The sequence below is a fragment of the Aotus nancymaae genome, unplaced genomic scaffold (assembly GCF_030222135.1).
Source record: "Aotus nancymaae isolate 86718 unplaced genomic scaffold, 86718_ANA_hifiasm-v0.15.2.pri h1tg000029l, whole genome shotgun sequence".
Lineage (NCBI taxonomy): Eukaryota > Metazoa > Chordata > Mammalia > Primates > Aotidae > Aotus > Aotus nancymaae.
Genome location: NW_026988442.1, coordinates 60,222,815 through 60,237,248, shown reverse-complemented (window position 1 = coordinate 60,237,248; position 14,434 = coordinate 60,222,815). Strand labels below are relative to the sequence as shown.

General features: G+C 40.2%; 1 protein-coding gene across 5 annotated transcripts in view; it reads right to left on the bottom strand.

Annotated features, from left to right (window-relative positions):
* CACNB4 (calcium voltage-gated channel auxiliary subunit beta 4) overlaps nucleotides 1–14,434 on the bottom strand; it is a 278,577-nt gene that overhangs the window by 49,829 nt on the left and 214,314 nt on the right. For all 5 annotated transcript variants that reach the window (XM_012457062.3, XM_012457063.3, XM_012457065.3 and 2 more), the window contains 2 exons: nucleotides 4,201–4,320; nucleotides 1,759–1,881 (listed from right to left, as the gene is read on the bottom strand). In XM_012457062.3, the coding sequence (XP_012312485.1) occupies nucleotides 1,759–1,881; nucleotides 4,201–4,320 (243 nt within the window). The remainder of the gene's footprint in view (nucleotides 1–1,758; nucleotides 1,882–4,200; nucleotides 4,321–14,434) is intronic.

Here is a 14,434-nt window from a genome sequence, read left to right as displayed (position 1 = left end):
AAGAATACTTCCTCAACCTTATGCTATTTTTCCCTGTCTAGAAACCATTCTCTTTTTCAACTCAAATTATTTCAAAAGAAAAAATTGTAATTCCTCTCCTCTAGACTCTAAGTTATGTGGGTAAGGGCCTTTTAAGCATCTTCATGGGGAGTTTTACAAGGTCCCAAACACAGTGTATGTAAAAGCAAATTCATATCTATCCCTCCAACAAATCTGCTCCCCTCTGACTTCTTGTTTTGATAGCTGATACTACCCTCTATCCTTTTAAGCAATCCAGAAAAACTAGCCTCTGGCCTTCATTTCTATGTCACTTTCCCTATCCATGTGAAATCTCTAAGTCCTGTGTATTTGTCCCTTCACTCTCTCTAAGCTGCTCTCTCTCTTCATCTTCTCTGCTACAACCACTGTCCAGCCTGTAGTATGTCTCTCCAGCTCTCTGCAATACTCCCTTGACCACCAGAGTTCTCACTCTAAGACAAGTCTGGTCACATTTGTCATTTATTTAAAGTTCTTCTCCAGCTAACTGCCAAGTGATAAAGGGCAGGCTTCTTGTCATGGCCCAAGAGGTCCTTTACTGTCTGGTCACTGCCTCTCTGGCCTGGCCCACAACCTATATCATTCCTTCTCCTGCCCCTGCCCACCCCCACTTCCCCCAGCCCCCCATCCCTGCCAGCCACACTGCATTGCTTGTGGCTGTTCCTTCCATGTGATGCCACCCACATCCCAGCCCAAATTCCCTCAGAGTTCACCACTTCTGTAGAGCTTTCCCAACCCCGACCGCCTCCCTCCTCAGCCAGAGAATCCCTCTTCCTCTTTCCTCAGGCTCCCACAACACCCATTCGATTTTTCTGTAATAGAACTTGTCATCTCGTGCATAAACTCTGTACTTGTCCGTCTCTCCACCCCGCTGGAGCTCCCTGACAGCAGGGACAGTGATCCTTATGTCTGATCCCTCAGTGCCTAGCAAAATGTCTGACATGATGCAGCTTCTTAGATATCAATGTTTCTTTGAATGATTATACACTCTATTGTTGGTTCCATGGTCGAGGTGCACAGGACTCTAGTCTACATGTCTATAATTACAACATCACCTGTAAATAGTCCCTTCTGGGTAGGTGCCATGCCACCAAACTCACATTTTCCTCAGTTGGATCCATACATCTATGGCTCTGCAGTCACACAGGGGATTTAAAGGTGCCCAGAGGACCACAGAGGTCTCTCCAAAATCCATGCTATGATTTTTTTTTTTTTGAGATGGAGTCTCGCTCTATTGCCAGACTGGAGTGCAGTGGCGCGATCTCGGATCACCGCAACCTCCGCCTCCCGGGTTCAAGCGATTCTCCTGCCTCAATCTCCTGAGTAGCTGGGATTACAGATGCGCACCATCACATTCAGCTAATTTTTGTATTTTTAGTAGAGATGGGGTTTTCACCATGTTGGCCAGGATCTCAATCTTGTGATCCACCCGCCTCAGCCTCCCAAAGTGCTGAGATTACAGGCATGAGCCACGGGCGCCCGGCCTCCTGCTATGATTTTAAGATTGACTGTGATTTAATGTTGTAAGTGTGTGATAATGCAAGGAATGATCTCAGACTTCTCAATCTTGATGAGAATGACTAGATTTAGAAGGCCCAGAAAATTAAATGAGGTATTGCACTGGCAGCTCCTAGGGTCTCCTCTCTGGCTAGTTTGGCTCAGAGCTGATTCCCGGGTTCAGCTTTTTGGCAGGTGAAGGGATGCAATATGTTCCACATTTACCTCTTTAATGTGTAGAAAGTCCTTAGCATCAAAGGAGATGGCTGTGCTTGGAACAGGCACATCCTCATCCAGGGCGCCGCAGTAGCTCACATTTGTCTTCACGGCAAATGCTACAGGTTTGGACTAGGGACAGAACCATGGAATAAAGAATGAGGAAGGGAGGAGAGAGGATTATTTTTCATATTGAAACTCTAATAAGATGACTGATAGTACCAGGTAGTAAGAGAAATAACTTTCCAAAGAGGGATCTCAAATGAGTTTTACATTCTCAGGCGATATGGAGAAACCCGCAGAGATGACTGTGAAAATGACTTGGTCCTATCAGCCCAGTCATTTTTCCTCTCCTGCAATACTTTCCCATATTCCAATATTTCAAATTTTAAAATGTGCTCTAAAGTACTGGGAGGGATAGACAAAGGCGGAGGAGAAGGACAGTCTCTTCTCCAATCTTAAAGTCTGTGTTTATTTTAAATGATAACTGATACCTTCTTTCCTTGGAATACAGGAAATATGTGCTAGGTCTTTAAAAAAATGTGGAAAGAGGATAAGATAGTATTTTTGAAATAGTCCAGATTTGAAAATCTGTGGTATTCCATACAGCAGAATACCTGGTCCTGCCAGAGAAAAGAAGGGTTAGTCAGCATAAAGCTGATGGGCAGGGCTCTTCACAGATCATCTTCTCTCTAGGGAACAAAGCTGGTTTTGAAATTCTTTTTACACAAATTCCTCTCAGCAAAGTGTTCTTAGGCTGGCACTGCCCTATGGGGACACGTAAACCACCAGCCTAAGCAAATGGTGCTGCCACCCATATCTGGGTAACCACAATGGCTATAAAACAGATTCTGAAAGAAAATTTTATAACAAAAGTTAGCTACAGCGAGACATAAGATTCCTGAAAGTGTGACCTGCTTTGTTACCAGCTTATTTATTCACGCTGGGAACCTGACTGGGGAACAGCAGTTGAGGCTGGAACCTCACTGGTGCCCCTTTACATATACTGCAAGAAAAGCCCCTTCTACCAATAAAGCACAGACATCATAGGTGTTGAAGCAAGTGAATACACCTCATTTGCCTGCCCCGTTCTCCTCCCACCTTTTTTTTTTTTTTGAGATAGAGCCTGGCCCTGTCACCCAGGCTGGAGTGCAAAGGCGCAATCTTAGCTCACTGAAACCTCCACCTCCTGGGTTCAATCGATTCTCCTGCCTCAGCCTCCCAAGTAGCTAAGATTATAGGCATGCGCCACCACACCTGACTAATTTTTTGTATCTTTAGTAGAGACGGGGTTTCACCACGTTGGCCAGGCTGATATCAAACTCCTGACCTTGTGATCCGCCACCTCGTTCTCCCAAAGTGCTGGGATTACAGGTATGAGCCTCCAAGCCTGGCCCCTCTTTTTTTTTTTTTTTTTTGAGATAGGGTCTTGCTCTTGCCCAGGCTAGAGTGTAGCGGTGTAATCTCAGTTCACTGCAGCCTTTATTTCCTGGGCTCGGGTGATCCTCCCACCTTAGCCTCCTAAGTAGCTGGAATTACAGGTGTCAGCCACCACGCACAGCCTATCACCTCTAAAGATTTTACAATAAAAAGAGAAAAGGGAAGGAATTCACTTTATTTGAGCTTCTGTTTTTTCTTCTTTTAAAAATCAGAAAGACTGAATCAATATACCTTAGGAGTCTTTCATGGAGGGCAAAGAGGACAGACGGGCCATGACCTTGTCTGGTCTTGTATTTTGCTATTGTGCATAAAATGTCATTGCACAAAAGGCATCTGTGCTTCAGTAAGTAAGTAAGTAAGTAAATAAATAAATAAAAAGTTGGAAGCCTGTAGATGGGAGATCCCTAGTGACTGTTCTGTTTCTAACTTTCAACCATGCAATTGGTTCTTCGCTGCTTCCTATGGAGGCCTCTCCTTCTGGAATATCTGAAGGTCTATTTTGGCAACGGTCTTTATTCCTCATCTTTGCTGCACTTCTCAGAGTTGTTCAAAGTTCTGAACTTCACACTGAACCTGAGGTGGGATACTGAAAGCAAGAGAGAAGAGTAGAGAAAGGAACAGGGCAATCCACGGAGCAAGAGCACAGGTGTGGCCTGTCATAAAGGCTGAGGTAATGGACGAGGAGGGGCCGAGAACAGGCAGGGTGAGCTGGTACCTGGGAGGCTCTCTGCCAACACTGGGCATGGGAGGCTTGATATTGCTAAGTTGGAAGATGACCAATAATTCACCACCAAACCAAATATAAAAGGATGAAGATTTTCAGGAAACGCCCCTTTGGAGATGTTACTAACCTCACTTAGAGGTGAAAGAATCAGAGAGCCTCCCAATCTGGAGCCTGATTGGAATACTCATAAAACAATTATTTCAGAAAAATGTGAGGTAGGGGAAGAGCAGCTGGTAGCCACTGAGCAGTGACCCACTTTTGAATCAAAGAGAGGGAAAGAGAGTCACCTTTGCTCTCTCAAGCTGGATAGCTGCTTGCTGTTCTCTCTCCTGTCGAATTGCTTCCCGGTCCTCTTCCAAAGAGACATCGGAGTCAGACGGCCTGCTTGTGTAGGAATCCGCTGATCCCTGGAAAGGAAAACAGAATAGTTTGCGATGATGGGTAGCTTCTTAAATTGTCACATCCATAACAGTACCCTGAGGCAAGTTCTTTTCATTTGCCTAAAATTTGATGCACACACTTCATGCCTTATTGCAGATATAAATTTAGATGGCAGAATATAGTTGAGTGTCTGAGTTATTCAGAAAGTAAAAATGTTGTGAAGAAAAATATTTTGACTAAGTGCTAGGAAGTAAACTGCAATGAAAATTATGTGATAGCCCCAATTCTTCTTGTTTTGTGCTATATTAAGCCCATATCACTTGTGAAATGTTAGTTTTCACCCATCTTCTCTTTTGCATATACATCTAAAGGAAAAGAGACTCAGCTTAACACAAAAGCTAAATCCTAACTGTATCTTGGGCTATGGATCATCTATTTGTCTAAGATTTCAACACAGCAAAGCATCATCCTACATTAGTAAAATGATTTTCCAGTTTCAATGTCAACACTATTGAACTGTTTCACTACTAAAACTTCAACCACTGTCCTGCAGCAGCCAGCCCAGACGTGGTCAACGAGAACACTGAGCGGAAAAACAACCTTGAGGATGAAAACAGGGATGTTCTCAGTTGAAGCCCACACTAGAAGAGCTACTTGAACAGCGCTGAAATCCAGTCTGACTGGTGTGATCAAGTTAAAGAGTTAACCACACCCTTCCTGCCTCCCCACAAAAACCCTGGAGGTTTGTCTTACAGCTGCTACAGGAACATCATCTTTATAGTTTCCTTAAGCTGGCATTGGAAGTCGATATTTGCATAGATGGTAACATTTACACAGCAGAGGTATTGGGAGGACTGGTGTATTTGACATGTTTCATAAATCATGCACAGGTTTTGAAAAAACCTATCCATGTAGCTGAGAATTTGCTGTCCACTGGAGGAAAAAACAAGCTCTAAGGAATAGTTGACCGCTGAATCTGGCCTTTTGAAAGTTTTTCTCCATGTAGAAATGTTTATTTGTGAATTTGCTGCCTTTAAGGGTAACTTTCTGTCTCAGTATAGGCCATCATTCTAGTAGGGGGTTCTTTCCCATTATAGAAAAATCCCAGCACACACTTTCCTGGCAGCCTAGAACAAGAACCCCTCATTAGCGTTTTTATCAGAATGCCCAGTCAAGCCCTGGTTTTAAATTTTGCCTCTGTAACCTACTGCCGAAAACTTTATACAAGTGACTGGACTACTCTGAGACAGTCTTCTTTTCTATTAAAGAGGGACACTGCCGCCGGGCGGCTTACGCCTGTAATCCCAGCACTTTGGGAGGCTGAGGTGAGTGATCAAAAGGTCAAGAGATCAAGACCATCCTGGCCAACATGGTAAACCTCATCTCTACTAAAAATACAAAAATTAGCTGGGCGTGGTGGCACGCACTTGTAGCCCCAGCTACTTGGGAGGCTGAGGCAGGAGAATCACTTGAGCCCAGGAGGTGGAGGTTGCAGTGAGCCGAGATCATGCCAGTACACTCCAGCCTGGCAACAGAGCAAGACTCCATCTCAAAAAAAAAAAAAAAAAAAGAGGGACACTGCCTACTTCCCAGGATTAAATGGAACAAGATATAATAAGCAGCTAATATTTTCTGAGTTCTTGCTATCACACCAGCGTGGGCCTAGTTGCTTTGTACACTTTATCTCACTGAATCCTCGCAGCAGTGGGAAAGCTGAGATTCGAACTCAGGTAGTTCAACCTTAGAGCCAGCAGATTCAAATCCCATACTGTACTGCGTTTGACATTAAAATACCTACTCCAGGACCTGGCACATAATAGGCACACAATAAATCAGCTTTTTCATCCTCATTTCCTAGTATTGACATTTTCACATTGATAAAAACAAAAAGCATTAATTTCTCCATGATTATATATATACAATAACCCATCTTGAAATGTAGCCATTTGTCTTTCTTACTCTATTTACTGCATAGAAAATGTACTATAAACCTGATAACTGCAATGGGTCCAAATCCATGTACTTTACATAGTGCTTCTGAAAGTGCCCTTTGCAGAGGAAATGTATTTGTTAACCGAATTATAATCAAATTCCTCTGTGCAAATCTATTAGGGAAAAATTTTGGACCGACAAAATGGATAAGTGCAGAGTGACTGTTTCATAGATGTATTCATTGCCTAAAAAGAGAGCCATCTTGAAGTCCTTTAAAGCAGAGTTCTCTCAGAACACATCTTTTGTCTGAATTTAGGTACACCTGCATAAAATCTAAAGTAAGAGAGAAAAAAAAATGTTTCAATATTTTCTTTATTTTTTTGTAGAGATGGGGCTTTGTCATGTTGCCCAAGCTGGTCTTGAACTCCTAGGCTCAGGCAATCCTCCTGCCTCAGCCCCCCAAAGTGCTGGGATTACAGGTATGAACCACTGTTCCTGATCTAGGGTTTCTAAAATATCTATCAAAACAGTTTGGAGTTAGTCCTAGGCAATGCTTTGCTGGAAATGTGATATGTGTGATGAACCATTCTCAGGGAGCTGGACTGGCCGTTGTGAAGACATCAGGACCACCAAGTGAGACTATGGTATGTAAGTTGGGAAGAAGGCACTTGCCTGGTTTTGAAAACACGTCCTGGGATGGTTAGTGCCTACAGTTCACAAAAAATGCAAGCTGCCTGATGGGGTAATGAGTCAAGCAGCTGAATACACACTTCACTACCGCCACGAGAAGATAGCTGATTTCCTGAAACTACCTTAACAACTTTTCAAACCTCTGCATTCAATTATCTCTGAGTACACAAAAAGTGACTCCGGGACTCCTGCAGATGAACTTTATGTTGAAATGTGAACAACATTGTCAGAATCTCAAAACTATCTAATAAACTCTACTACGGCCAAATATGTAGAAGCAGAAGTTTCTGTTTACTTCCTGTTTCCCATTCGTAGAGGGAAAAATAAAGCACTGTGATACCCATTTTCCTAATTAGTGTTATATCATCACAACATTTACTTTGTTTTTTTTTTCTTCAATGTCATCTACCTTGCTTTGTATATGGAAAAGCAGAAGTCCAACATTCAAGAGCCCAAATTTGGCCCATAAATATGTTCTGCTGGCTTGGTACTGGCTTGGTTTCTTGTTTTAATTTATTCTTGGTTTGGTTTTGGTTTATTTTGTTTCAACCAATTGAAAGGGAGTATGAACATGTCCCAGAAAAAAAGGAAGGAAAAGATAAAGGAAAGGATCTGTGTTATTTACAAAGGCATAGAGGGAAGAGTAGTGAGCTAGAGAGAGGCCAGAAGGAAACTGCCCGCGCCTGACCGCTGGAAGCATCCAGGAAGGGCAGGTGGACGTGCGAAGCTTAGTAAGACCAGGACAGGTTGGAGAGGGATCAGCCAGAGATCTGGTTAAATAGTTAATGATCAAAAAGAGAGAGAGATGGCAAGAAGGAAAGAATGTTAGGTGCTAACAGAACACAACTGAAGACAAACTTTACTAGGCCTGGCCAAAGCTGGACAGGCCTGATGGAAGCCCCATCAGCTTATAATTTTCTAGAATTCTATTTCATAAAACAGGTAGGAGCAAGCTACCCAATGTATCAAGTGATGTAAAACTGGGCTGTTAACCCACGTGCAAGAAACATGGGAGTCATTAGTCCCTCAAAAGCTCGTATGCAGACACCTCTACAGGTCATACCATGGAGTGACAGTCATATTGCAGTGAGCCAAGATCATGCCATTGCACTCCAGCCTGGGTGACAGAGCCAGACCCTGTCTCAAAAAAAAAATATTTTGGTCCAGACTCTTTTTCCCTTTGGAGTTATGGTGAAAATAGATTCCAGCCTCACACCTTTCACGAATCTTCTTGAATACAAAATGCAAAATGCAGACAGAAACATTGGAAAATCAGCTAGATATTGTTTTCTGAGAGAAGGAAGGTATTCTCAAGCCAAACGACGTAAGGGCTTCTTCTCATTTGCAGAGAGAGGGCACATGATTATCAACAGAACAGCAGCCACGGCTGTTGGAGCCAGACAGTATTGGGTTTGACACTGTCACCAATTCTAGTTGGCTGTGAATCTGAAGCAAGTTATTTATTTTAACCTTTTGAGTCCTAATTTCCTCTCTTAGAAAATGCAGATAATAATGCAAACCTTGTAGAGTTTCCTGGTGTTTGGCTTCAGATGAAACATATTTCTTTTACTATCATGAAGGAAATTCAGAAAATACCAGCAATTAAACTTTGACCCACTAATGAAAGGTTTGGCAGCTTTTTCACATTGAATTTTTGGCTGCCCTAGAGTTTTATGATTTATATCTTGTTCTTTTTTTCTAAATAGGTTTTTTGACATACAACTTACATACATAAAATTCACACATTTTAAGTGTATAATTCAATGATTTTTAATAAAATTACAGAACACAATTTATACCACAATCTAATAGAACATTTCTAACACTTCAAAAGAAACCTTGTGCCTATGTGCAGTCATTCTCCATTCCCAGCTTAGGACCAGTCATCTACTTTCTTATCTTGTCCTTTTAAAACTGAAATAGACTCTCTTTTTTAGTGAGTACTTTTAGTATTTAGGCATATCATTAAATTATAGCAAGGAGAAGCAAGGGTCTACAAATAGTTGATTTTAAAATGCAACCAGGTCGGGCATGATAGCTCATGCCTGAAATCCCAGCACTCTGGGAGGCTGAGGCAGGAGGACTGTTTGAGTCCAGGAGTTAGAGACCAGCCTAGGTAACACAGTAAGGCCCCATATCTACAAAAAATAAATTTTAAATAAATAGGCATGGTAGCGTGCACCTATAGTCCCACTACTTAGGAGGCTGAGGTGGGAGAACTGCTTGAGCCCAGGAGGTCCAGGCTGCAGGTCACTCTTGTTGAATTGAAGACCTACAGTTCAGCCCCAGCTGTTAATCTGACTAAGGTTCCTTTTTAGGTTTCAAAGAGCAGTCAAGGGTAGCAAAGGAACATGTTCATAAAAGGCTGTAGAGGGAAGCGAAAGAGAATGAATGTTTGCTCATCCCTTACTAACTCAGAGATATTATTATCACAACAACTCTAAGAAGTATGTTATGATTATCCACACTGTGTGGATGAGGCCTCTGAAGCTCAATAGGCAACAAAAACATCCTCCCATGCCACACGCTCTCATAGGTCACTATATGGGAAGCACAGGTGTGATACACTCATTTTTAAAAATTTCCCCTATAAAATCTGGTGCAAAACCTTACATTAAAACAGCAAACATTTTAGTTGCCTTTAGTAAAACAAAACAACATTCTGCAATATTTTGTTAATATTAGTCAAACACCAGAATCTCACTAATTTATAATGATAGATGTAAATTTAAAAATCCCAATCTGAGATCTTGGGAAGTGAATGGCAGACTACTTTTCAAAAGACATGTTCACTATTTCTGAATTTCACATGATATCTGTAGACTACCAAGGTTTTTATTTGTGAATTTCTTCGAGTTTCTACTCCACTCACAAAATTTTCTTCAGCATTTTAGTTCTGGGTAGGTGGTTTTAAGGTACCATTGAGAGTTTCCTTTTTCTCTAAAATGATAACTCCTCTGATTATGTTCACACCACTTATTTACAGATTATTTCTTATAATTAAGTTATAATTATATATAAATATACAGTATAGTTCAAACCAAAGCACAGGCTTTGTCTGAATAATCTCATTTATGGAATACAAATTAATGGGTTCTATTACAACTGTTTTACATAACTGATTTAACAGGAAGTAATATTAATTTATAAAAGTTGGTCAATCTTACCCTTCCTGTTGTGCTGGCTAGTTTTTGCCATAACTGCCCTGTCTCAGACAGGTTTCTTTCAATTGCTAGTCTGAAGAGACCCATGAGTGGAGGTAACGGCAGAATAGTTTTAATTGACCCTACAAGTACAAGAAGAGAGGTGACAAAAAGGCCCAGAAGAGATACGGAAATCTGTACCAGCCACGTCCATTTAGGCACTTCTGAGAAAGGAAAAACCGAGATGTGAGCTACAAACAGATTTGCAAGTTAAACCAGCGGTAATGATGGTAGCAAGAGGGCAGATTCCTTTTATGTTAGATTGAATCATGAAATTGCAAACATTGCAACTGTAATTTGCAATGGTAATTTCATGTGGTTCAACCTATACATTGGAGAAAAAAAAAAACAAAGATTACTTGATATGGATGCTTTTGGGCAAAAACTGCTGTGATAATCAGCATATAATATTTTACATGTATGTAAGAAGTGCTATATTAATAAGCACAATTAGCAATAAATCAAAAAGCTTCTGTGAGAGACTAAGGAGTAAGAGAAGTTGAAAACATCCATGATCATTTTTGCATCCAACAAGCACTTTATTGTAACAGTAGGGACAGTGAGATTGTGGCGCTCACGTTCCTTCTGGGAAAGGAAAAGTGATCACCTACTGGGAGAAGGTGGCCTCCAGCAACCAGGCTTTACTATATACTGGTCACAGAATAATATCATGGGACACTGAGCAGCTGCTCTTGAGACCCATCCTGCCTAGTCAAAACTTCATGAGAGCTTCTGATCAACCTATATGACACAGGTGTATGACAGCATGGCTCCCACTGGTTGATACCAATGCTTGCACTTGGCAGCATTAGCCCCAGCACAGGGTCTTCATTCCAGGGTGGCTGCTCAAGCTGCACTAATCTAGTTTCAGCAGAGACGAAAGGAAATTGCAGTATTTGTTCAGGAAATCCTGAATATGCTGCTGGTAGAAGCAGTGCTGCATACTGATGAGGTGCTGATTGTTGCTTGAAAACACGGACTTCTGTGACTTTTCTGGAAAAGTGACTGCCTGAGAGATGCTTTCTTCTCATATGGCCCCCAGAGTGGTTTACAAAGCAGCAGCCATAACACTACTTTTACACTGTGGTGTTTTCTTGAGAATCAGATTAGCGATATGACAACAGCATATATGTTTCCCCTAAAAGTAGCTCCAGGCAATCTCTTGTGCCTTAAAAAAAAAAAGAAAGAAAAGACTTCCTTCTGTCAGATAAAAAAGAATAATATAGCTTGGTTTAGAAGACAGGAAGAAAGTAGGGAAAGGACTTGAGCCTCACTCATGTCATTTCTGTAGCCCCAGGAACTGTGTGATGAAAAAATACCTTTTAACTCTTTGGAATGATTTTTTTTTAGACTGGCTAAAATTTCTCATTAAGGGGATGTGTATGCAGGGCTAACTGAATCCAGGTATGCCATCGAAAACAGAAGGGCTTCCCCAGAGTTGGCTGAAGATACAATGGAAATCGGAGTAAAGCATCTACTTCATTTCAGGCAGGAGTCATATCTTAACAGTTTTCGTGGTCCTCAGAGTTCCTAGCACAAAACTTTGCACTTCACGGGAGCTCAAAACTATTTGCTGAAAGAAAGAATCAATGAGATGGCTTCAGGGGGAAGGAGAGAACCTTAAATGGAGACCCCAATACTGCCCAGATATCACCCAAAGGGCGTACACTCTTCCTGCCTCCAGGGGTTGCTGGAAATCATTCAGGAACGACCAGTGAAGAATAAAATTAGTTTTAACTTGACAGAATGATATACAAGTTGATTGGAAAAATTGAAGTCCAGAAGTTGTTTAGAAAAAATGTTAAAAGAAGAATAAAAAAGAACTAATCTTTTTAATAGATATGAAAATATATAGAACTACAAAAGTTAAACTTGTTTGGTACTGGCACAGATCAAAGAAATTACAAGGAGACCACAAACTGACTGCTCTGTATGGAAGATTAATGTGTGATATAGGAAACATTGCAAATCAATGGGGAAAGAATGATTATCAATAAATAGTGTTGGAAAGTTGAGCTAGCCAACTCAAAAAAAAACATAAAATAGATTCCTATTTTTATATCTTTTTCTTTTTGAGACAGCGTCTCATTCTGTTGCCCAGGCTGGAGTGCAGAGGCGTGATCTTGGCCCAGTGCAACCTCTGCCTCCCAGGCTCAAGCAATTCTCATGCCTCAGCCTCCTGAGTAGCTGGGACTATAGGCATGTGCCACCACGGCAAGCTAATTTTTGTATTTTTTGTAGAGATGGGGTTTTGCCACATTTATCAGGCTTGCCTCAAACTCCTGGCTTCAAGCCATCCACCCATCTCGGCCTCCTAAAGTGCTGAGATTACAGGCATGAGCCATTGTGCTTAGTCTTATATCTTAGATACAGATGAAGAGATTTAAAGGCAATATTATATATATAAAATACATATATGTATTTTTAAAATATACATATATAAACACACATCCACTACCACTAGCAGAAACTATGCTAAAGTTTTAAAATAACATGCCAAAAAGTTCAGAAGCCATGAAAAGAAAAGATTGATAAATCTGACTACATTAAAATCTTAAACATTTGTCTGGGAAAAAAATACAATAATCAGTCAAAGTGAAAATGACAAAATAGAAAACGTTGTCTCATAAGTGACTTGGATTTTAAGATCCTTCATATCCAAAGAGCTCTAACAAGTTAATAAGAAAAAGATGAATAACCTATGTCTTTACTCACTAATATGAGAAAGGAGCAAAAATAGAAAGAAGGACAAGGCAAAAAAAAAAAGAAAAGAAAAAAGAAAACTATGGACCAATGCCAATATCTCTGATGAATAAGACACAAAAATCGTCAATAAGGCCAAGTGTGGTGGTATATGCCTGTAATCCCAGCTAGGGAGCCTGAGGCAGAAGAATTACGAGCTTAGGAGTTCAAGACTGTAGTGAACTATAATCATGCCACTGTATTCCAGTTTGAGCAACAGATCAAAACTCTGTCTCTAAAAAAGATAAAAATAATTTTAAAATCTCAACAAAATACTAGCAAACAGAATCCAACATGTCAAAACTATCGTATGGGATTTATCAAGTGGGATTTATCCCAGGGATGCAAGGGTGATTCAACATATGCAAGTCAATAAATGTGACACATTGCATCAACAGACTGAAAGACAAAAACCATAGGATCATCTCAACAGATGCAGACAACTCATTTGACAAAATTCAACACCCTTTCATGACAAAAACTCTCAACAAATTAGGCATAAAAGGAACATACATCAATGTAATAAAGCCCATGTATGACAAACCTCCAGCTAATATCATACTGAATCTTCTAAGAACTGGAACAAAGATGCCCACTTTTGCTACTGTTATTCAACATATAATAAAAGTTTTAGCCAGAGCAATCAGGCAAGAGAAAGAAATAAAAGGCATTCAGATGGAAATGAGAAAGTCAAATTGTCCCTCTTTATAGATAACATGATCTCAAATGTATAGATACCTAAAGACTCCAGCAAAAAACCCCTAGGACTGATAAACAAATTCAGTAATGTTGCAAGATACAAAATAAACATACAAAAAAATCAGTAGTGTTTCTATACACCAATAACAAACTAGATGAAAAGGAAGTCAAGAAAGCAATCTCATTTACAATAGCTACAAGATAATAATAATTTAAAAATCTCTGAATACATTTAACTGTGGAGTGAAAGACATTTACAATAAAAACTACAAAACACTGATCAAAGAAATAGAAGAAAACACAAATGGAAAGACATCCCATGTTCATGGATCAGAAGAATTAATATTATTAAAATGACCATATTACCCAAAGCAATGTCCAGATTCAATGTAACCCCTATCAAAATACTAACCAATATTCTTCAAAGAAATAGAAAAAAAAATCTAAAATTCATATGGAACCAGACCTCATGTAGCCACACACACACACACACACACACACACACACACACACACACACACACAAATTCCTGAGCAAAATGAACAAAGCTGGAGACATCACATAACCTGACTTCAAAATATACTACAAAGCTATAGTACCTAAAACAGCATGTTATTGGTATAAAAACAGATACATGTTATCCATAGAAGACATGTTTTTAAAAAGTATGGCTCATTCATAAAATAGAATAGCATGTAGCCAGGCACCACGGCACACGCCTATTGTGTCTGCTACTCTGGAGTCTGAGGCAAGAGAATTTCTTGAACCCAGGAGCATGACATAGACCTCCAACTAATAAAATGTGAAATTGTTATCAGAAGATTATGTTGTAAAATAATCTAGTATGTTATTTGAAATTATGTTAAATTTACTG